At 36.3% G+C, this 21,649-nt stretch overlaps 1 protein-coding gene across 1 annotated transcript in view; it reads right to left on the bottom strand.

The window, feature by feature from the left end:
- DOCK4 (dedicator of cytokinesis 4) overlaps positions 1–21,649 on the bottom strand; it is a 248,690-nt gene that overhangs the window by 68,871 nt on the left and 158,170 nt on the right. The window contains exons 16-24 of the mRNA XM_035544267.2: positions 20,636–20,742; positions 19,230–19,386; positions 13,206–13,303; positions 12,983–13,066; positions 12,785–12,885; positions 11,996–12,077; positions 10,758–10,928; positions 9,060–9,252; positions 1,898–2,025 (exon numbers count right to left, since the gene is read on the bottom strand). Coding sequence (XP_035400160.1) covers positions 1,898–2,025; positions 9,060–9,252; positions 10,758–10,928; positions 11,996–12,077; positions 12,785–12,885; positions 12,983–13,066; positions 13,206–13,303; positions 19,230–19,386; positions 20,636–20,742 — 1,121 coding nt within the window. The remainder of the gene's footprint in view (positions 1–1,897; positions 2,026–9,059; positions 9,253–10,757; positions 10,929–11,995; positions 12,078–12,784; positions 12,886–12,982; positions 13,067–13,205; positions 13,304–19,229; positions 19,387–20,635; positions 20,743–21,649) is intronic.

The following is a 21,649-nucleotide window of genomic DNA, read 5'->3' as shown; positions in this document are numbered from 1 at the left end:
ATGTTTAGAATAATATAGGCAGGTTTTTCAGTCAAGATTATTATACATAATGCCCATATATTTTCTGGGGAAATTGCCAAGAGAGGCTTAAAGTTCAAAAAGTAGAATTCTGTTTTCACACTTTGAAACTATCACTAGAAACAAACAGATGGTGCTCAACCTTCAAGACCTGCTTCAGCAGTAAGGACCAGATACATTGCTTTCCATCAACTGAGTAGCACAAACAAATTAGTCATTTATGTAAGCCTACAACTTGTACACACACAACAACAATACAAAGAAACCAGTGTTCACCACCAAAAGAGACCATGAATACCTTAATTAGACACAAGAAAAGACTTGATGAAGCCAAGTTGTACTTTTCCCTTTTAAATCAGACGAAAATATGTTTTCCCTGTTTCAGCAATGTTTTCTGTCTCCATGGCAGCAGACAACACCATCTTCATCTGAGCCATTTTATCCACAATTTAAGATGACATTTCTTTGCAGAAAGAAACACTTCATAATCAAATGCACACAACCAAGCTAAAACTCAGCTGACAAACAGAATCATTCAACTTTGTCGGCATCGAGGTGTAGGAGTGAGATTTTTTTTTTCCCTTCCTACACACCGTAAGCATATGATTTGTAACAAAACTCAAAACTCTTGTTTGGACTCAAGATGAGTCTAGTGTCATGGCCGTGTTCTCTGTCACTTCATCTAGTGTCAATCAACTGTTAACTTTGCTACTTATGAAGGCAGACAGTATTCAGTGTACTGAGGAACTGCTGTCTCGAGATGTACAAAACTCATGTACAAACTACTGTTAGAATGGCCAACAGAAAAAGAAAAAAAATCACTTTTCAAAGATATGTCTCTTAAATTCACTTGTTCCATCAACCTCTGAATTATCTGGATCACCACAGAAGGAATAATATTGTGAACTGATCCACAAAAATCAAGTGGCAGTCACAAAGTTGTTAATACTCTGTTACTCAAAGACCACTGAAAATCACATTTGCATATCCTGCCCACTGGGGAGAGCTTTATGTAGACATCAGTTTATGTTATGTACTTCTCTAGAGTTCATGATCAGAGCAATTTGGTGAATCCAAATGAAAGATCTGAAGTTAAGACCAGACATATAAGCACATATTTCTCCCAGTCCAAAACCACAGCTATGCTTTATCATCCACCCCTTTCTCTTGTGAAGAGGTACTAACACTAATCCAGGAGCAGCTGCAATAAGAAAATTGCAGTGCCAAAGCTGCAGGTCACATCTCCACCAAATCAGTGACTGGGCAACTTTAATTTCTAACAGAAGTATGAAATGAAGAAATGCATACAACAGTTCTCACCAACGCATGACAGGGTAAGGTGTGCTGGCCTTGGTTTGTATGTGCTGCACTGAATACAAGCTATGTTTATTTCTTGTTGTCTTACATCCCTTTGCCTGTCAGAACTTCACCATCATCTTCATGCCTGCAACAGACCTACCTAACTAGCTCTCATATGCAGTTTTCACAGATGAATTTGCAAACACAAACATTAGAAATAGGCCACAAAATTTACCAACTAATCCCTAAGTACAATTCCTGCAATACTCATATCTATCCCTTCCCTATACCATCTTTGTGTCCCCTATGACTAAACAGCCCATGATAAATAGCCCATGCCTCTACAAGAAAGTGGACATTTCTTTCTGAAACACAACACTCAGAAAGAGTCAAAGCTTGGCAGAAAATAACGTGCCTCAATTAAAGTATTCTTTCATGAAAAGAAAAGGTGTCTGAGAAATCAAATTTACATTTGACTCATTACACAGAGAATTCTTTAAAATGCTCTTGGTCAAGGTCCAGCCTGTGTCTTCTATAAAGAAGTTCAGTACCTTGTGGATGTGACATGCTGTTTACTTACTGAGCTGTTCTTCTTGATGAGACAAAATATGTTGCTAAGGATACGTGCACACATTATAAGATCCTTCTGTTCTTGTAAATGCATGTGGAGATGATGTAAAACTACTGGAAGAAGAATATATCGAGAATCTGAAAAAAAAATGAAAACTTTTATGAGTAGGAGCTTCTCGCAGAATCGTTTCATTTTAATACAGATATACAAATAAGTCTTCTGTTCAGAGCTCTAGTTCTGATAAGCAAAAGTTTTTACTTGCTTAAACCAACAGTTTTGATAGGTGGAAGCCTTTACATCATAATATAACAAACAAAAGCAAATATTTGAAGAATGAAGAACGTGTGGAAAGGCTCTATGTTGTACCATGGACAGAGACAAACACTGCTGTGTGCAATATAGTATATAATGGAAATTATATATTTATTGAATTATCATGCAAAAAAACATAGCACAATAATACTCAAATTCAAAATAATGTGGAATTATGCTCTAGCCTTTCCTGCTATGTGACAGGATACCTTTGCATGTTAAGGTCACAACAGACTTTAAGTTTTGTTATTCTGCTAATGAGTCCTAATTTATGGACCAGCAGTACTTTCAGATTTCTTTCAGGATTTGTGCTTTTCCAGATTCCTCACTCCTACTGAGTATGAGCAATTTAGACTACTGGTGTCTACATTGAATAATCTGCCTTTCCTCTAACCATTTCCTTTTCTAAACACAGCTCTTTGGTGCTATTTTTAGTCCTGAATTCTCTCAAAATGATGCAAGAACTTCATTAACATGCTACTTCTTCTTGCTTCTTTTTCTTATAACTGAAGACAATGTTAAATGGGGAAAGTCCTAACTCTTAAACTTGTTACAACACATAAAACACCTATTTACAACTTGATAAATGGAATGGGTGTTATCTGTTCTCATTTTTTTGTTTTTAGATCTTTTCCTTAATTGAGAAACGATGTTTTCATAGAAGTATACTTGAATTATTTCCTCTATTAAAACTTTAAAGATTATTATATTATCTAAATATATATACATCTACTCAGTTCCTTTGTACATTAATGTAATTATTTCCTAAAAATTAAGTTTATCTAGCAGAAAATTTTTCTCCTTTAAAATAATTTTCCAACCAGGAAAAAATCCAGGTTTAGTCTTTGTATAAACACTTTTTCAACCTTCAAATACTTCCTCAAGCATATTCCAGGAAGGAGAAAAATTAGGTTTATTCTGGAATTTTATTTATTGAATGTTTCTTTCATTTGCTGAAATATAGCACTTATCTTGTTTTTCTCTATTATTCTCGTTTTCACTAACTACACATATAACACAAGTAAAATCATAGGGACAAGTTGATTTGTACAAACTATTTAAATATATTCTTGTTTTCAAAAGAAGCTTGTCTGCTGTTTTTGAATGGGTATTTCATGCTTAGCATTTGTTCAGATGTTTTGAATAAATGTTTTCCTCCCGAAGAAAAAATATAAATATATTTCACAGTAGGTGAAAGACCATAAATGAATGGCCCCCCTGCCCCTTTGGCAGGGGGGTTGGACATGATGATCTCTTGAGGTCCCTTACAACCCCCACAGTTCTGTGATTCTGTGATTCTGTGAATCTGGAACCAGTGGTACTAAAACCCCAAATCAGAGAACAATCAGCCTGTATCCAGTGGTTGCTTATCTCTGCAGGTGCCTCAGTAGGTTTTCATCAGGTTTGGTCAGATAAGAGTCCTTATCTGCCTGCAGCTGAGCAGGTGCATCTCAACCAAACCAACAAGGCATTTTCTTTAGTCCATCCAAAAAACAGAAGCATAGTAAGCTGTTGCTCCAGGTAGTCTGAGACATGAAGCATGCACAGCTGCCACTAACCCAACCACTGCAAGACCTATTGGGTGAAAATGAGAGCGGGCAAGAAGATGGGCTAGTCAGCAGACCTCTGGTCAGGAAAATACCACCTTCTGAACCCCACTGCCAGTGCTGTTTATTGCTTACTGATGGATGAAATGGACAGAACTAATGCCTGCAGCTGAGGCAAAAAGCAGGACTCTCCATTCCTATAAAAATGACCTGACATTTAGGCTACAGGGCCAACTCCTTTTTCCCTGCTTTGCCAAGTGTATTCAATTCTTAACCATGTGGTAATCCATCTTCAAGAGCAGAGATGAAGGGCTCACTCTGTAAACCAGCCCTTGGGTCTATGGTTGGGGTACTCTCCTGGGAGGCAAGTGATGTGAAGCCGACTCCAGGCTGACAAAGCACCGGGCCTGGTCTGCCATTCCCAGACCAATACTCAAATCACCACTCAGCTACACAACTGTCACAGAGCAGTTACGGTAGCTCTTTCACACATTGCTGCTGTGAGCCTTACCCCGCAGGTCATGGATCCTCTGAGGACAGCAGGTCCTCTCTTGCAGCTACAACTCCAATCCCTTAGCCCAGAAGGCAAGGAGAAAATCGCAGCAGCCCTGTACCAAGGTGTTTCATCCTGATTAATTCCAGGCAGCATCCTGATGAGCACATGCAGGATTTGGTGCCTCATTTTCTGAGGTGCCCCCTACTCTGTGCACTGCACAGAATGCTTCCATATAAGCTTGGCATTATGAACTCCATTTAGAAGACCAAAGAAAACACGTGTGGCAACACCTGACTTGTAAATAATCAACTTCCATATGGTATGGCCTGAAGTGTCTCAGGTATAGCTGAGCATCCTCATTCAACAGTTTGAACTGTCCCATTTTTCCAAAAGCTCCATAAAATGATCAGAAAACGTGGTTTATCGAGTGGATTAGCAAAAAGCATGTTAAGACTTGCAACTATACACTGGAGATAACAGCGCCTCTTACTGAACTGACTACCACATATAACACAGCTTTGGACATATTCCCTGTAAGCCCATAACCTAAATACCTCTCTGGCTTGACCTCTTTAGATGAGAGATCTAGTGATAATACAGAAGAGGATAGCTAACATCTTCACCTCTGATCAGGCTCAACCAAGGACTATGCAAGTAAGTTTTGAGAATGCAGCATACACCACTTGTCTCAGGTTATTTTTTTCCTTAAAAATTGCCAGCTGCAATGTCAGCCACCATGTACAATAAAATTAATGAGTGCAGGGAATGGTGCAATAATCAGAACTCCTAGCCACCAGTCACTGTCCTAATTTCTCTTCTGTTCAGAAAGCCAAATTAGCTGACTGTTTAAAATGTTAATACTTGTCCTTTGCAAATATTATACAGAAAGAGAGAAAAAAATTATGACAATGAGCTTTTCAAGTTCATGTTTGGCATGACTGGAAAGAGAGACCACTCTGGGCAATCCTTGTGCCTTTCCTGTGCAAGCTACATTAACATTAAACATTTAACCCACAGCACAACTTTCCCCCTTGCTTTTCAGTTAGTGGTAAAGCACCTGCACAGACATACAAAATTTTCTACACTCCAGTGTATTTTAAAGATTAGAAAGATGATATTCATTTCAATGACTACATCTGAACAGATGGTCAAAACTTCAGCCTACTTGGAATAAGAACTAGTCTAATTGGACATCTTTAAATAAACATTGAGAAGCTCTTGAACAGTGAAAAGTGAGGAAGTTGCTCTTATTTTTGATAGTTTTATTTGGACCTATTCAATTTATGCTTTCCTGCTTGGAAGAACCACTATACTTGGGGGAGGTAAGAAAAGAAAATGCTTAAGCCAAACAGTCATCACTGCAATTCCAAAACTGAACATATATGCCTGTTCTGCAACTGCACTGACATGTCACTGTTCTCAGTCATTTTTCAAATTTTTATGAAGAAATGCTTTCAAAATTGCCTGTAGTGCTGAAGAAAAAACATGGGTATGGCTGAGAAACTCCTCAGAACCACAGATGCAAAGAATTACTTGCATTGCTTTTACAAAATATTTTCTGGTCTTTGCTTTGTTGATTTTTTATGCATACACACACCCCTTCCCCAAGAGGCTGGGGTGTATAAGCACACACACACAGACTACTCCAAGGAACAATAAATTGCTATGGAAGACAAATTAAGAAATACTAATTAAACTGAAAAAGATCCTGGAGTACTAGAAAAAAAATCTACGGATCAACGTATAAAGCCTTCACATTTTGAAAAATTTGAGTCAATTTTCTAAAGTGTGTGTTAATAGTAGCTTGCAAAGAGCACTAAAATATGTTACGACTGTTATTAAAAAGAAGTTGTGAGCCTTTTGAAAAAATTGTGGAATCAGAGGGAAAACAATACTGAGCTCCCAAGCCTGAACCTCCTTATCAGTTAATGGTATCTTTCCCTAATCTTGCTAGCATTTTTTTTTCATTTCAATAGGAAGTGTAACGTATAACAGCATCCACTCTGTGAGCGATTTCAAAGATATTAAATTATTCTTACTGATTGTGTCTAGATATTCACCTCTGAATGGCTATAGAAACACAGTTTCCAACATGTACACTCTCCTGTGATACACAGGATGCAATTCTCAGATAAACTCATTCAAGGGGACAGACTAAGGGAAGCAGTCAGTCTCAGAAAGAAAACAAATAGGTATTTGTCACATTTCTAATCTATTGATAGTAGATTTCAGTGACAAATAAGGAAAATAATAAAAAAGCAGGTAAGAAATACATTCTATATTAAGTGGAAATTTTCATATGAACAAAATAAATAAACACATGAAGATGTCCTTAAAACAACAACTCAGGATTTTTCCTAGATTCCTAATTTTTGGTATATATGATATTTATAGTGTAAATGGTCAGAGAATTGAACTCCTCCTCTATTTATTTTGAACAGTTTGCCTCACTAATAGAGAAAGTCTTATCCAGCTACTCTTCAGTAGAGGTCCAAATCCTTGTGTTCTGAGAAGACACATTTTTGTGACATGTAAAAATTCCATCATGAGATAAAGAGCTGCAATGCACACTATGACAGGGCTAAGATACAGACTTAATCTGTTGACATCTTTTAACATCTCTGTAGTTGTTACTGGAAGAGCTGTAGTCTAAAATCTAAAATTGCTAAAATACAAATAGTTTCTATTGTATTTTAGAGGCTCAAGCCAAAGCCTCAGTAACAGAGCCACTTCAAAATCCTATCCACACCTTTTCAGTAAATACAATATATAACCAATGGGACACCTGCATTCTCTAAAGAGAAGTAGGCAGAGACCAGATGCATCTAATATGTCTGAAATTGCACTTAACATCTGTGCTTGGGCATCTTAAATCAACGTTGGCATGTCTGACATATGTTTTCAATAATATACCCAATATACCTCCAGATTTTAGCAAAAGCACAAATGCAGTGTCGGTTGATTTCCACAGCAGTGGGAGTTAATGTGTTAGTCGTTCAAGCCCTAGCAGCACAAAATGCATGCAATTTCCATGCTCACATATTCTCACTTGCTTCTCAGCAAGCTCCACAAAATATAAAATGTTATCTAAGAAGTGCCCTCCTCATTTTTAAAAGTTCGAACAAATAGTTATTTTCCGCATTCCATCTAGTCCAAATGTATCAGCTAGTACTGCAGCTTGAAGTGTTCATTGTCTTCATCTGTGAGGCAGAAATCAATTATTTTCATAGCAGCAAGCCTCAACTTCATGTTAGGATGTATGGTTTACTTTACACATTAACATGGCTTAGTGCAGTATTTATTTTTTCAATAGGATTTTCAAAAGACTTCCCTCTAGGGATTGACTACCTAAAGTCTACTTATATTTTTATATATTTAAAGAGAGAAAACATTACTGGGAAAGAGACCAAGATACTGATCTCCACAAGACCCTTCAACTCAAGGATGACTGAAATTACACTGTACAAGTATTTGCCTAAGATTTCTGTCATGGACACTGGGAGCTTACATTACCGCCCAATGTCTTTCACATCAGTTTCCCTGTGGTTTAAGGAATTTATATTCAATTTGTGTATAACCTGCACTCCATGTAAATTTTAACACGCAACTTTCATTGCTTCTATAGCTGAAACCAACTCTGATGACTTCTTAGTAGTGAAACTGCATTTGAATGAAAAACAAATACTTTTACAAAAGTAGGCTACCAAAAAAAATTCTCATACATCTGAAACTAAATTTACAGTTCCAAGAAAGTTGCCAAGAGTCTCTTACGTGGCAACAAATAACTTTCTTTAAATACATTCATTCTCTCAGATCCTCTGGTGAGGCTGACCTAACCAAGATAATGGGAAGAAAATGGAAATGAATGCTACCTACCACAAGGGAGTTTGGAAAATACAAAATATAAGTTAGAGTGTCCTTAATATTGCTCTGTGAATATGGTAGTGATCTAGAGTATTGAAGGCCTGATGAATCAGCTGTAAGGAGACCTCACTGTTCTGGAGGAGACTGCTGTGGAGACTCACAATGGAAAGAGTAAGCTGCTTTTGCAACCAGAAAGAAGCAAAGTAGCCAGGATCCACTTCTTTGAGCTCTAACTTCTAAAGTACAATCATTAAAGACATTTTTTTTAAATGTCCTTAGGTGTTAAATGTTTTAAATGATCTAAGTTAATGTTTCTATTGAACTCCATCAGCTAACAGTTCTCAAGAGCACTTGCAGTAAGTAAATTAACACTTTTATTACAAAATTAATTCCTCTCAAAATTAATATTTTGTCATTTCTATGTGTTTTGCTTAGGAATGAAAAAAAAAAGAACATTGGTGACACCACTGCACAGCATTTTTTTCTTCCATGTAGCACATGCTGTTACATACTATAAACACCAAGTATCACTTGCATCTGTGTAGGCTTTTTATGCTACATTAAGAAAATGGAGGATCAAAAGTGCTGAACTAGCAAGATTTACACAAATAACACTTAATGGATAAGTGAGAATCTGTTTGCTGAACTGCCCCCAAAGGAGGGGAAAAAAAATCAAATTAGTAGAGCTTTTTCCTTTATAATTACTTTTAAAATATTATGAAAACTCCTTTCACAGACATATAGCTAGCACAAGATCAAAACAAAACTGTACTTTAAGAGTACTTGTCTCTAAAAATCTAACCCCTAAATTTAACTATCTGTATTCTTGTTAACGAGCAGCTTGTACAGAACAGAGCTTCAAGAATTGTTACTTGGGAAGCACTATTATGAGGGGCATGATTCCCCTCAATACCTGCTGACCTGTACTGCAGGCAGCCCAGGGCAACCTTACCTGGGTTGGTGTACAGGTGACTCTCTACAGTTTTCCCAATACTTTGAAGTTTAACAGCTTGAAGGGATTCATCCCCATGCATGACTGTCGGCAAGCTGCCCAGAGCATCGTGAACCAAATTTGCCACTTCTCTGACATCAAAGAGCTTCAAAAGTTCAGAGTACACAGATGGGAATGAGCTGAGAAACACAGCCTAGAGGAAAAGGGAAAAATTGGCCAGTCAGATATTGCAGCATAGGTTTGATATTTATAGAATTTAAATAACTATAGACATGTAAGTAACTGTAGAAAAATATCCATTTTTACATTTCAAGGGCAGTCAGTAGCTTTAAAATTAGTCAGATTTTTCCGAGGAAATATCCTCACATTCATTAACGGGCCTACACTTGTGACTATTTCCCTTAAGCATTATCAAATGACTGTTCATTTCTTTCATGACACAGTGAAAGTAAAAAGCTCAGCTTAGAACAAAAATATTTATTATTTACAGGTTCCTCGTGATCTGTGCATGAGAGGATTTTTTTTTCAAATGATACCAGAAGCCTGCTGATGATACCAGAACAAAAAGATTTGAGGGGGAGTTGTTTGGCTTCAAGATAAGGAATATAACAGCCTCTATATCTTTCATTTTTCTAGTAATGAAAATTTTTATTTTGGAGTGAGACAGCAGTGGCAGTCTTGGTTCACCTCAACAACCCTGAAATAGGGTTAGGAATTTATTGGCGAATATAATCAGTGTGGAAACACTGAAAAAGAAAAGAGGACAATGCCAGAGAAAGGAAGCTAGAACTGACATTCCCTTCTTCCTCTCCAAATCCTGTAACTGAGAAAAGCTACTCCTACCTCTGCCTTCTTCACTCTGGTGTCAGCTCAGATGACATACAAGGTTAAAGATACCCAGGAAGAATTCCAAACACATTTGTTCATATAATTTTGTTGTAAACATTTCACTCCAGCTGCTTATGTGATAAGAGATGGAAGAACCATCTCTCCATTCCTTTCTCTCTGATTTGCCGCCTTCTTGGAAGAATAATTTTCTACAGAGCTTAAGAAATGAATAATTCTCAACAGATCTTAAGCACCCATGGTTACAGAAGCAGGGGAAGAAGACTAGGAAGTACATCTACATTGCTAAATCTACCACACTTACTGTAGAGATCTGTCTCCTGTGTGTTTTGCCTCTTCCCTATAGCACTAGTCAATTTTAGTACTCAGCTGAAATAAATATATACCACCTGAGTACTAAAAGGTACAGTTTAGCAAAATTTAAAGTCTTCTGCAGAGAATGAAAACTCAGAGAGCCTTTAGTTCAGTTCAAATTCTTCAGGTCCAATGTGGTTAAAACAAAACAAGCTATAAAGTGCCAAAACCAGAGAAATCTCTTTATTTGTACTCAGCAATTCTGAAAGTCATTTTAACCACTGGCATTGCCAAAAGCATAACATAAACTGTTTGTAAATAAAAATTAATATTGGGTTTACTTTATTTATTAGATTCAGGATTATCTTTGTCAAGCATATTCAAAAGCTGCTGGTATGAAAATTTCACAGTATAGGTCAAAGGTATGAGCATGAGCTGAAAATGTCATTTTGCTCTAACAAAAACACATTTTCTTTCCTGGAAACATAGGTAAGGAACATCAATTTTTCATATTGCATGTGGAAAATGGCAATTATCAAGGCACACTCACAAACTTACTTGTAGTTGGGATAAAGCATTAGCTCCTTTGCTCTCCTGGGACAGGAAGAAGCGTACTGACATAAGTAGTTCTTGAATACAGCAGCGAAATTCTTCCTCGTTTTGTCCACCAGTGGCAATAGAGAATAATCTTCGAGACTGAACTATGTATTTAAAGATATATTCCTGTGCCTACAAATGTCAAAATCAGAGATAACTCATAAAAATAAAACAACTCATGTAAAAAAACAACAAATGCTATGATTATATAATTCATATAATGACAAGGGTCTGAAATGGGAGACTGCTATTTAATTTTGGCACTTTTTAAAAAAAATTTCGAACGAAACACTAACATTACAAAAGCACATACTCAGAAATACTCTTCCCTTGCCTTTTAAAACCTCTACAAACCAGGGAACATTTGTTTATTTAACAAATACAAAACTGCAAAATCTCAACACTGCCCCTTGCAATGCATCCTTGCATGTCTGTGGCTACCGAAAGATGTAGGACATAAACATGCAAGGCCAATATAAGAAACAGACTCAAACTTTTGAGCTGTTCTGGCATTTCCTCTGCCTGTTAAATGTTAAAAATGTTTTCCTGTGAATTGTTAACAAGATAATGCCAAAATATAAGCTTAGTTTAAGTTGCAAATATAAGCTTAATTTAAGTCTCAAAACTTAAATTGTTGTTAAGAATGCAACAAATATACAGACTTTTGTTATTACTGAAACACCTAAGTTAACAGCAGCTTAGAAAAGCACAGGGTACCACACTGATATCTTATTTCCAGATCACAGCTCCTGTCCCAAATGGGATTATTCTGTTGTACAACTCAGACTGTCTCCACACTGTGCACTGTTGATGTACAAAAACAGGATGAGAGCAACCAAATTTCCATTTTTAGCAAATTCCCTCTTGTCAGGATTGAACCAGTAAGTCAGCATTCTTGTCTGCCGTTTAGATTCTGTTATTGTGACAGACGTTAATACTACCAATGTAATCTATCTTTGCTTTCTTAGATCCAATTCCTACTCATGCATATCCTCATTCAGTAAGCAACATAGACTTCCAGAGTCTAATGGTAGCAAGCTCCATTGACCACCTTATTGACAAAAGAGAAAAAAGAATAAACTGACAGCACTAAAAAAGCCTGCAATTCTCTGGAATTAATACTGCATTTCCATCATTTACACATACTGTGCTCCTTTTCCTCAGTTAAACCTGTTGGTGCCTTTGAAGATTTCTGTTACCTTCAGTACTTCCTGTATGTGCTCATGCAGCTCCACTTCGGTGACTCGATCAATGTGCCACTTCAGTACTTTTATAAGATCTCTAGAATAACACATTAGAAAGTATTACTACGCAGAAGCGGAAGAAGAGTTAACTTGAACTTAGAATGCAGAATAATCTTTCATTTAAAAACACTGAAAAAACCCACAAAGTTTCGCTAATCATTACAAGCCCAATATTACGGCTAGTTTCCAGCCTGCCGATAGACCTAACAGACCTCTAATGAACAGGAAATAATTGTCATCATCACATATGCAGCGGAATTATTTCAACAGGGATACATAAGCTCATTAAGATACAAGAGTCTCTGCCAGCATAGACTACCCCTGCTATTCCATGAATTGGTTTGCAGTCTCATTAAACTGCATTCACATTAATGAAAGTTCAGCTAGAAAATAAATACAAAGTATAGCATAGTAAGTGATGCTTATTAGTGTACTGATCTACACAGCAAACACAGTTGTAACTGAATGATGTTAAGGCTCCAATGCTGGTCAAAGTCATTTAAATGAAGAAAGCCAATGAAGAAAAAGAGACCAAATTAAGCCAAGATGAGGCCTTTCACAAGTAACCTTTATGGTAACTCAAAATTATTTTACTCCTTTTTTTAATGGCCTAAATCTGGGCATTCATATAAGCGTTAAATTTTAGTCCTACTGTTACAGTTTAATTTAACCTGATGATTGATTCTGCTTAGTATACCAGTAACTTTCAGTATTCAAATCAGTTAGAAAAAGTACAGACTTCACCTGTATGCAAGTGCTCCTGCAAAGTGACTTTCAATGTAAGTGTCCATTACTGGCTTAAAGTGGTGAAACTTGCTGTCCTGCAGCAGATTTATTATGTGAACCTAAATGTGAGGGAAAAAAAATAAAAGCTTTTGCTTTTTTTTTTCTTTTTACTTTGTTCTTAAATAGTGTTAAACATTCTCACAAAACAAAACTTACCAAACAATCAAATACTTTTGATCCATATTTTTGAGAGTTTTCATCTAAAATTCCAAATAAAGTATCTAGTGTATCTTGAAGAAACTGATTGAAGAATAAGAGGCAGTTTGTTATTAAATATGTATTTTTGTGACACACAAATATGTATACTTGTGACAGACAATTATTTCCCTCATATTACTTGAAAGCAAAATAAAGGAAGAAATGAAAGAATGGTATATACCTTCACTATTTCAGAACCATCAATTTCTTTTAATTTCGATAGGCAACCTGCAATTTTGTCTGGGTGGGTTCTCCATTTCAGAAGGTCAAGCATATCTCCTGCCAAGACAAAATGCAAGATTAAAGCTGGAAGCAAAGCTGCATTTTGGATTTTAAATTCTACTGTTACAGTCCACTCAGCAAAACCGGGCTTCATTAAAACAAAAGAAAACATCTCAAGATTTGCTATAATATGATCTGCCCAACGATAACAATTTTTCATTCCGTCCCATAATTGCTTCACCAACAGAAAATAAAAACATGGTATTGGGTCACTAAAATCAGTCTCTTGTGGCAACTACATTACGCAGTCTTGCTTAGAAATTTGTCAGCTGCCACCTTAAGAAAAGTAATTATCTTGCTGTCTCATATCCCATTGAAGGACACCTTCCAGAGCTGTCTTCTGACAGCTAGAAACAGTCTCTTGATAATTAGGTATGAATTGTTTTTATGTATTTTAAAATACTCATCTTCCTATGTCTCTTTAGAGCACAAACATAATGCCTCTGCTTTACTAATAAGCAAGACAATCTCTACTGGAAAATAAACTCTTCTGAGTTAAACCACTCTTAAGTGTCTTCATGTTTGCTCCAGTTTTAGTCCACTCTCCTTTAGCCTTCTTGATCAACGTGGTATACAACATTACAGATGAGACCTCATCACTGTTTTCTGTATCATCATTATCAGGCTCATATGTCTGCTGCAAACACCTGGCGTGTGTGCTGTAGAATTTTCCTTTTTTGAGATACATTTGGTGACACAAACAACTCTTTCTTCTTTTTAATGCCATTCAGCTCCCTGGCAATAGCAGAATCCCCAGTAGTCTCCATTAGGGCATGATCATGCCTTTTGTACCATTAGATTTCATCTAATTTCTACTCTAGCTAATCATTTAAATCAAAGTTGCCTTGGTTTGTCTGTATCATATTTTAATTTGGTTCCCTCAATTGATGAGCCTTTTCCACTGCCTATTAGCAGCAAATTTCATTAACAGGCTTTTTACAGTCTCAGGTTTTAGTGAAGCAACTCCTCCTTCCAAGCCCTTCCAGCCCCCAGGCCCACCCCACCAAATGAGAGGAATCAGTACCAGGCAAAATTCTTCAGATCTTGTAGTATTTTCCTTCCATTCAGGAAGGAAATTCCTTCCATTACAGTGCAACCTGCTCTTTTCCCTTTTAGCCTGTTATTTACCAGTTTTTAAAATACTTATTCTAATCTGTATCTCTTGTAATTTCCCATGTGGTGTGTCACTGAAGTCCAGATGGTTTAGATCTGCTATGTTTCCTCTGAATAACAACAGCAAAAAAAACTTAGAAAAGAAAGATTAAGAAGTTTATTCTGGCACAAAATGCCTTTGATAAACCCATCCTGGGTTTTGTAGCATATTCCATTTAGCTACGTGTCTACTTTTTCATCTATGATTTCTTGTAAATACTTGCACAAAATTCATCAGAGTGATGGCCCAGTTAACATATCTACTCTTCCACCTATCTTAAACATAGGTACTGTATTTATTACTCGTGTAATATATTTATTACCCATAGGTACTCATTTATTACTAAGTCATGTGTTACTGCTTTCAGCTTCAGAGATATACTAAAAGAAATCCCAGCTTGCTACGAGATGGGGAATTTCATGTCCAATAAATACCATTCAGTATCTGAATACAGAGTTTTGTGAACTTTGCTTGGCTTTTTAACAGTTTTCACTTCATCCTGACCCCTGCTGAACCCTGACACATTGCTGTTATTTCTCTCCCTTTTGGTGTAGGTTCTCTGCTTACTCCTCACGCTTTTTTGCCCATGACTCTCTCAGTTAGGGCTGCAGCACTCCTTCCAAGTTGCATTCAGAGCACAGAAGTTCCACAGATTTTCAAACTCTTGAATCAAATAAATCCCAAAGGTCCTTTACCTTCAAGTTTACTACTTGCACATTTAACTAACCAGCTTTTCAGAATTTCACAAAGCCTGGCTGCTTGAAATATAAAACTTTAACCACTGTCCAACCCTTCAATCAGCTTAAGCTGAAACACTCTCTACCTGATCACAGTCCAGTATCGTTTTAGAAGGGTCCAGTTCTTCTGAAATGTTCTCGCTACGTACCAAGAGAAGTAGAAAACTGCAAGTTTTCCTCTTGGTTCAGTAGCTAGTTGGGTTCTTTCTACCACAGACAGTTTTCACACTCAAATAACATTTGATCCACACACATTTTGTGTCACTTCTTTCCCAGCTTGCTCCAGGGAAGTTCCTCTCTCCCATAACAAGGAATGAAATAGCATTTCTGCCCTTAATAACATTAATCTCCACCTGTACTGAAATCTTGCCAGAACTGTTAACAGCAAACCCTCTACATTATTCCACTAATATTTTGCTGCTTTTGGTGGGCGCAAATTCTTTTCATGCATTTATACATTTCTTTTTTGTTTTGCTTCACAATATGCTAGTGTGGAAGGGTTTGGATTAAGAGAGGTCTTCGAGTTCTGCTAGGAGTGAGGAAAGGTCCCAGTTGTGTCAGAGACACCTTCCAAAGATCAGGGACAAATGATAGGTCTTATTATTCCTCCTGTCAGGAGTTTTCAAGTAACAAACATTACAAAACCATATCGAACTGCATTTGTCTTCTGGATAATTAATTGGACTCCTACCCTCTATTCTGTTTAAGCCTCTACTTAAGTTGAGGAACAATGAAACTAGCTAAAGCTGTCAGTTCATAGTAGGAAAAATACTTCTTTACAGGTCTGCTGGAAGATCTTTGTGGGTAGATAGTTGACACTCAATATTAGGGATTTGTTGGAGGATTAAAAAAAGAAGGAGAAAGCAAATGTAAGACACTCACTTCAAAGCACTTATTTCAAGGAAAATGCAAAGGAGGAAAGACACTGCTGAGATGGCATTAGCGAATAGCCCAAGCATAAATGACATGAATAGAAAATCTGACGTGAATCACAAGGGGAAGGGACAGTAATGCATCATGTAGTAAGAGAAACGAGAATATAAAAATGTCCCCAAAAATAAGTCCACTAGGAAAGCATAGTTTTGGAAAAGGGAAGAAGTCAATGCTGCTGATAAACTTTGCTGAGGAAGAAAAACATTTCCAATGCCTTCTCTATACCATGACCTGATTTGTACATAAAAAATAGCGACACCTGAGCTACCACTCTTGCCAAACAAAATTCCCTTCTCAAAGTCAGTAGTTTAAATCCAAAGTGCTAGGTGTAACAAATGGTTTAGAATTCGGTGTATAAGGAGCAGGTCAGTGATGATCTTTCCGTCTCTGTCCTATAAATCCCAAGACATCAGCAGTTGGCCTAGTGCAGCACTATTGCACTTCCAAATGAAAAAGCCAAACTTTTAACCAGCAATCTGTATTCCTGTTCCAGCAGGCTGCTTCTGGGGCTGCCAACACCTCCCACCAAGAGGAGGTTACTCTGAAAAGTTACCCCATTACTTTTCTTTTATTAATCATGAGTTTCTCTTTTTTTTTTTTTCTTTCCCCTCCTCTGATAGATGGGTTACACCCCTGCATTGTAAGAAACACACTGTATGGCATGTTGTTCTGCTGATGAACAGCTGCTTACTGGGGATGTGCTGATCAGTGCTGAGAAATCAGTGGATGCCAGCTTGCTAAAATACTCCAACTTGTTGGGTGGATCCTGATTCTCTGGCAGGCAGAGATCCCTCCTAAATGTCAAAACCTACATGGGACTGTTTTGATAACTACTCAGTAGAAAAATACTATATTCTCTCTTCTACTTTGTTTTTTAGGAAAATAAAATACAACTGAAATACAACTCAAATTCAGGTAAGAAACAGGCATGTTTTTGGTTTTGTTTTTTGTTTTGCTAACATCAACTGATTAACTACCTAGGATCAAAGGTCACGCTAAGGAAAAGACAACTGACAGACAGATTAAATAAGGATGGGTTCTCACAAGAGCTGTTGATGGATGCACAGGCTCCCCTGTTAGAAGCTCTCTGAAAACTGCTTGGAAATAATCCTCAAGTCCCCTCCAAAGTACCTAGGGTAAGGAAGTTATGGATTCCACCAACTGGAAGCCAGCCTCCTTCCCCCAGTCCCCATAATTTTAATATGCATGAGGGCTGATGGCATGTGGGAACAGTCAATGAGAGAATGACAGCTAAGTAAAATTTCACAGTAAATTAGGAAAGCTGTGGCCTAATTCAGTCATACCCTTTACGAGTCTGGGTTTGGGGTCTTCCCCCAAACCACAGCCAGACCAACAGTGTAATTTCCAATTAATTTCCAGGACATTGGTGTTTGCAGACACATGCAAATCTCCAACAACTTCAGAAAAATCTCCACATTTAAAAACAGATTTTAAAAAAATCAGCAATTTTCAAAAATACTGATACAAATATCTACTACAAAAGTAAATACAATACACAGATCTTTTAAATCCTGTTGTTTTTTTTTTTTTGTAATGAATATGCTACATTCTCTCAGGGGTAACTGAAGTAATGCTCACATGACCAAGCATCCACATGCTTTGCTCTATGTTCATTTTCTGAGCATGCAATAGATTTTGGCAAATTTTTGTTTAAAAGAATGGGGATTTGGAAACTCACCAAGATGAACTTCCCAAAGAAGATCCTTGGAGAAAATATGAGCCTGTCTATTGAAAATATTTCCACCCTCTGAAGTACTGCTGAAATAATTGTTAACTCTTTCAGAGCTGAAAAGGGGATCAATATTATTCAGATATTCTACACCCTCTTACTCTGCATATGGTAAAATAAAATAAATGGAAATTTCATGCCCTATGTCACACATCTATTTACATCAACTATAAAATGACTCCTGTACCGTGAACATAAATTAGTGAAATTCCTGTAACCCCAGTCAACAGCAAAACTATTCATCAATGAGACACTTAAGTCCCAAGCAGCACTTTCAGGCATGTCTAAGCACCAGCAGATTCATGCATTTTCCTAAATCAAGGCCTTTAACTGGAACAAATTTAGCTTATGATTGCCTATTATCATCTTTGGGGAAAATCTTTTATTGACTAACTTTTATTACTTTGAAGCTAACTGTTATGAGAATACAGAATGGATGTGCACAGTGAAACAGACCATTTACTCTTTGCACATAGTTCTGCTTCAGAAACTTGCTACTAAATGGTGAAAATTAAGATGACTGTTTCCACTTAAAAAGCTGCTCTAGTTTTTGTTATATACCTATAATCAATTTGCAAGCAATTAGCAATTTTATCATCATACATGTGAGAAGGGTAAAGATACAATCATTTCACACAAGAGGTAGCTAAGCAAGATTTTTCAAATGAAATAAAAAGCTAAGAAAAATATAAAACTGAGGATATCAAAGAATAGTCAGAAACATTATCAAGAAAATACACAATATTTATAAGCCTGTAGAAAATTTGGCAAAAATATAAGCCTGTTTGAGTAACAGCTATATATTGTAATTAGTATGGCAAATAAACAAGAATTTTAAGAATTGTATGCACAGCAATGGTAAGGAGCGTATCACACATGTATTTCCATCTCCTTCTCATAATATCCAGTGTATAAGGTTGCTTTAAGCAGTAGTAAATGTTTGTTGGCATAAAAGAAGAGAAGTGATAAAACAGAAAAGCAATATGTACCTAATAAAAACCAAACTGCCACATCCTAAAGCCTACAAAATAAGTATTTCATAAAAACTCCAAAGCAAACAGATTAAAAGGGTTTGTAAAGCAGCTGGGTTTTGATAGTTGATTCCAAGAGTGCTGCATTTGATTCCAATATCATGTTAAATTAAAAAGCATTCTTGAACTACTTAAAATCAGTGGTTTATCATGCTGCATTGGTTTCCATCTGGATATCAAAAATTGTGAAGAAATCCTGTTTGTAAAACTGATAGAACATAAGCTATCTTTGAGTATATCCATCCTTGCTTGGCACGGAAAAGGCTAGTTATCACACTCATTTGAATTCATGATGTTTTAAATAATCAACATATCCTACCATTTTGTGTGAGTTTAGTGGAGCAGAGAAAGGACGTAATCCAGAAGGACTCTTTAGTGGTTTTTACTGCTTGGCTGTTATTTCCTAGGAAAATTCCCTTTGAAAAGGGGAGTTTGAGGTAGCGACTAGAATCCTGAAGGTTTGTGTTTTCTTCACACTGTGAAAACAAACCAGTTAAAATCAATGTACTGCATGCAATTCCCTAGATTATTGTTTCTCTGCCAGAAATTGAAGAATTTTTAAAGGTCTCATACAAATGAATTCAAACAGGTCAAGTCCATTGAACATTGTTTCTATTCAAAACACGAGTCAGAAAAAAATACAATGCAAAGTTATGTGTTTAATATTTTAAATAAATACCATTACCTTTAGTCAAGTAGAATTTAAGCTATGAAAAAATTGCTTTACAATACATTCAGTATCTATGTTTAAACATACTTTAAAATAGCGTAAATATTTAAAGACTAATGTCCTAGAACTAATATTCAAACATTTTTATAACTCAGAAAAAACTTCATCAAGCCATCCTAAACATGCATTATCTGTGTGTTTATATATATATATATATACACACATGCATATACATTACCAAAATAAAACCTAAGATTTCAAAAATAAGTTTACATGTCCTTACAATTATTATTATTTTTTTTCTCTACAGGAGCTATCTAATCCATCTATACGAAGGTTAATTTATATAGCCAAAATGAGTCAGCACATTCTTTAATGAAAATATACTAATTTCAGATCAGAAAATTAGATTAAGTGGTCACACACATATAGAATATAAGCATGTTTTCCGGTTCGCTGCTTTCATGGATAGTTCTCAGTAATGGAAAATGCCTGTTGCAACTATTTTTGAATCGTAGCTTCATATTGGACACTGAGGTAATAACAAAGTAAAAACTTTGAACAGGTTATATCAAATAAATAGCTACAAATTTTTTGTGTTCAAATTTAAAATCTATCTGGAAGAATATCAAACCCTCTGGACAAAAAGATAACTGTAAAATGGGGAAACAAATAAGAAATCACTTAAGATAGAAATATTTTTTAAAAAAGATAGCACTGAATAGATCTGCATGAAAGATTGCTTCATTTTCCATTTTTAGCAATTCAGGAAGGGATTATCACCATTCTATTTTAATTGAACTTACTTTTATGAAATTCATTATAATGTAACATAGTAAGACTCCACAGTACATCCAGTGCACTGAAATGTACACCTAGATTCTATTGCTGTTTGTAACAAGGAGCAATTAAACAATCAGCAATGGGTATTTTAATGGAGACAAGATTATCACTCATTTGGTAATGAATACAGACTTTCTCAACCTAATGTTTCTGGGCATTTGTATTATGTTCCAGAGGAATCATTGCAGCTAATGATTTCTAATTCAAATTACCTTGTGTACAATGAGTTCATGGGTGCCATCTGGCAGTGTCCTCCCATTCTCCTGCATTAGGGGCACGAAAGAAAAGCCAAACAACTTCTTCTCACCCTTTTCTTTTGCTGAAATACATATGTAAATAGATACACTTAAAATTAATGTTTCATATTTTAGACGAAAAAAATGGGTATAATACAGCATAAGGAAGTATTCTGGAACTATTTGCAGCTCGTCAGACTAAGAATATTTCACATTTCTTTGCAGATTTGTATGTTATCTCCTCTAATGTTTTCTGTTATCTCACTATAAATCAGAAAGCAGTATTCTGGAGTGACTTGGTTTTTATTAATGTCAAATAGTGGAAACCACCGGATACAAAACCTTTACAATATACAGAATGCCAGGAGACCCAAATGAATGTGATCTAGCTATTCCAATGTGAAGAGAAGGGGTTTTGTTTTAAATTTTGTTTTGTGTTTTACTGTGTGTACGTTATTTATCCACTATAGTAGGTTCTACCTACTGATCTCATTTTAGGTCATCCTCAGGCTAACCTGCACTACTGTTTTCAAATAAAGTATCTACCTCTATATATATGACTGAAGATGTCACTGTTTCTTATATATACAAAAATACAAAAAAAACAAAAGTGATGTTAATTGACCATACTGTATCTGTATATTTTTTCAAGGGGTTGGATTGCTAATCATCTACTAAGGAGTAGGTGTGATTTTGGATCATTTTGGATAATTCACCAGGTAAATTCTAAATTTGCATGTCGAAATTATGCTTACATTTGCACCTGCAGTGCTGCCTATTACTATTTAATAAAACTAGACTGGTTTCTCCTAGCATTTAGGCTTTAACAAAGCACCAAGTTCCATGAAGCAGAGCTACAAGCCTGAAAAGCTGTGTCATAACAGCATTAGAGAGAAAGTTAACGCAGCTATCTTTTTCCTGAGGTGTTACAGAAACTAATGTGCTGACTGCAGCTGTAACAGAGAGGACTAGGAGAAGTCGTGAACAGTG

Source organism: Cygnus atratus, chromosome 1 (genome assembly GCF_013377495.2).
Source record: "Cygnus atratus isolate AKBS03 ecotype Queensland, Australia chromosome 1, CAtr_DNAZoo_HiC_assembly, whole genome shotgun sequence".
In the NCBI taxonomy this organism is placed as follows: domain Eukaryota; kingdom Metazoa; phylum Chordata; class Aves; order Anseriformes; family Anatidae; genus Cygnus; species Cygnus atratus.
This window is presented reverse-complemented; position numbering and strand designations above follow the sequence as displayed.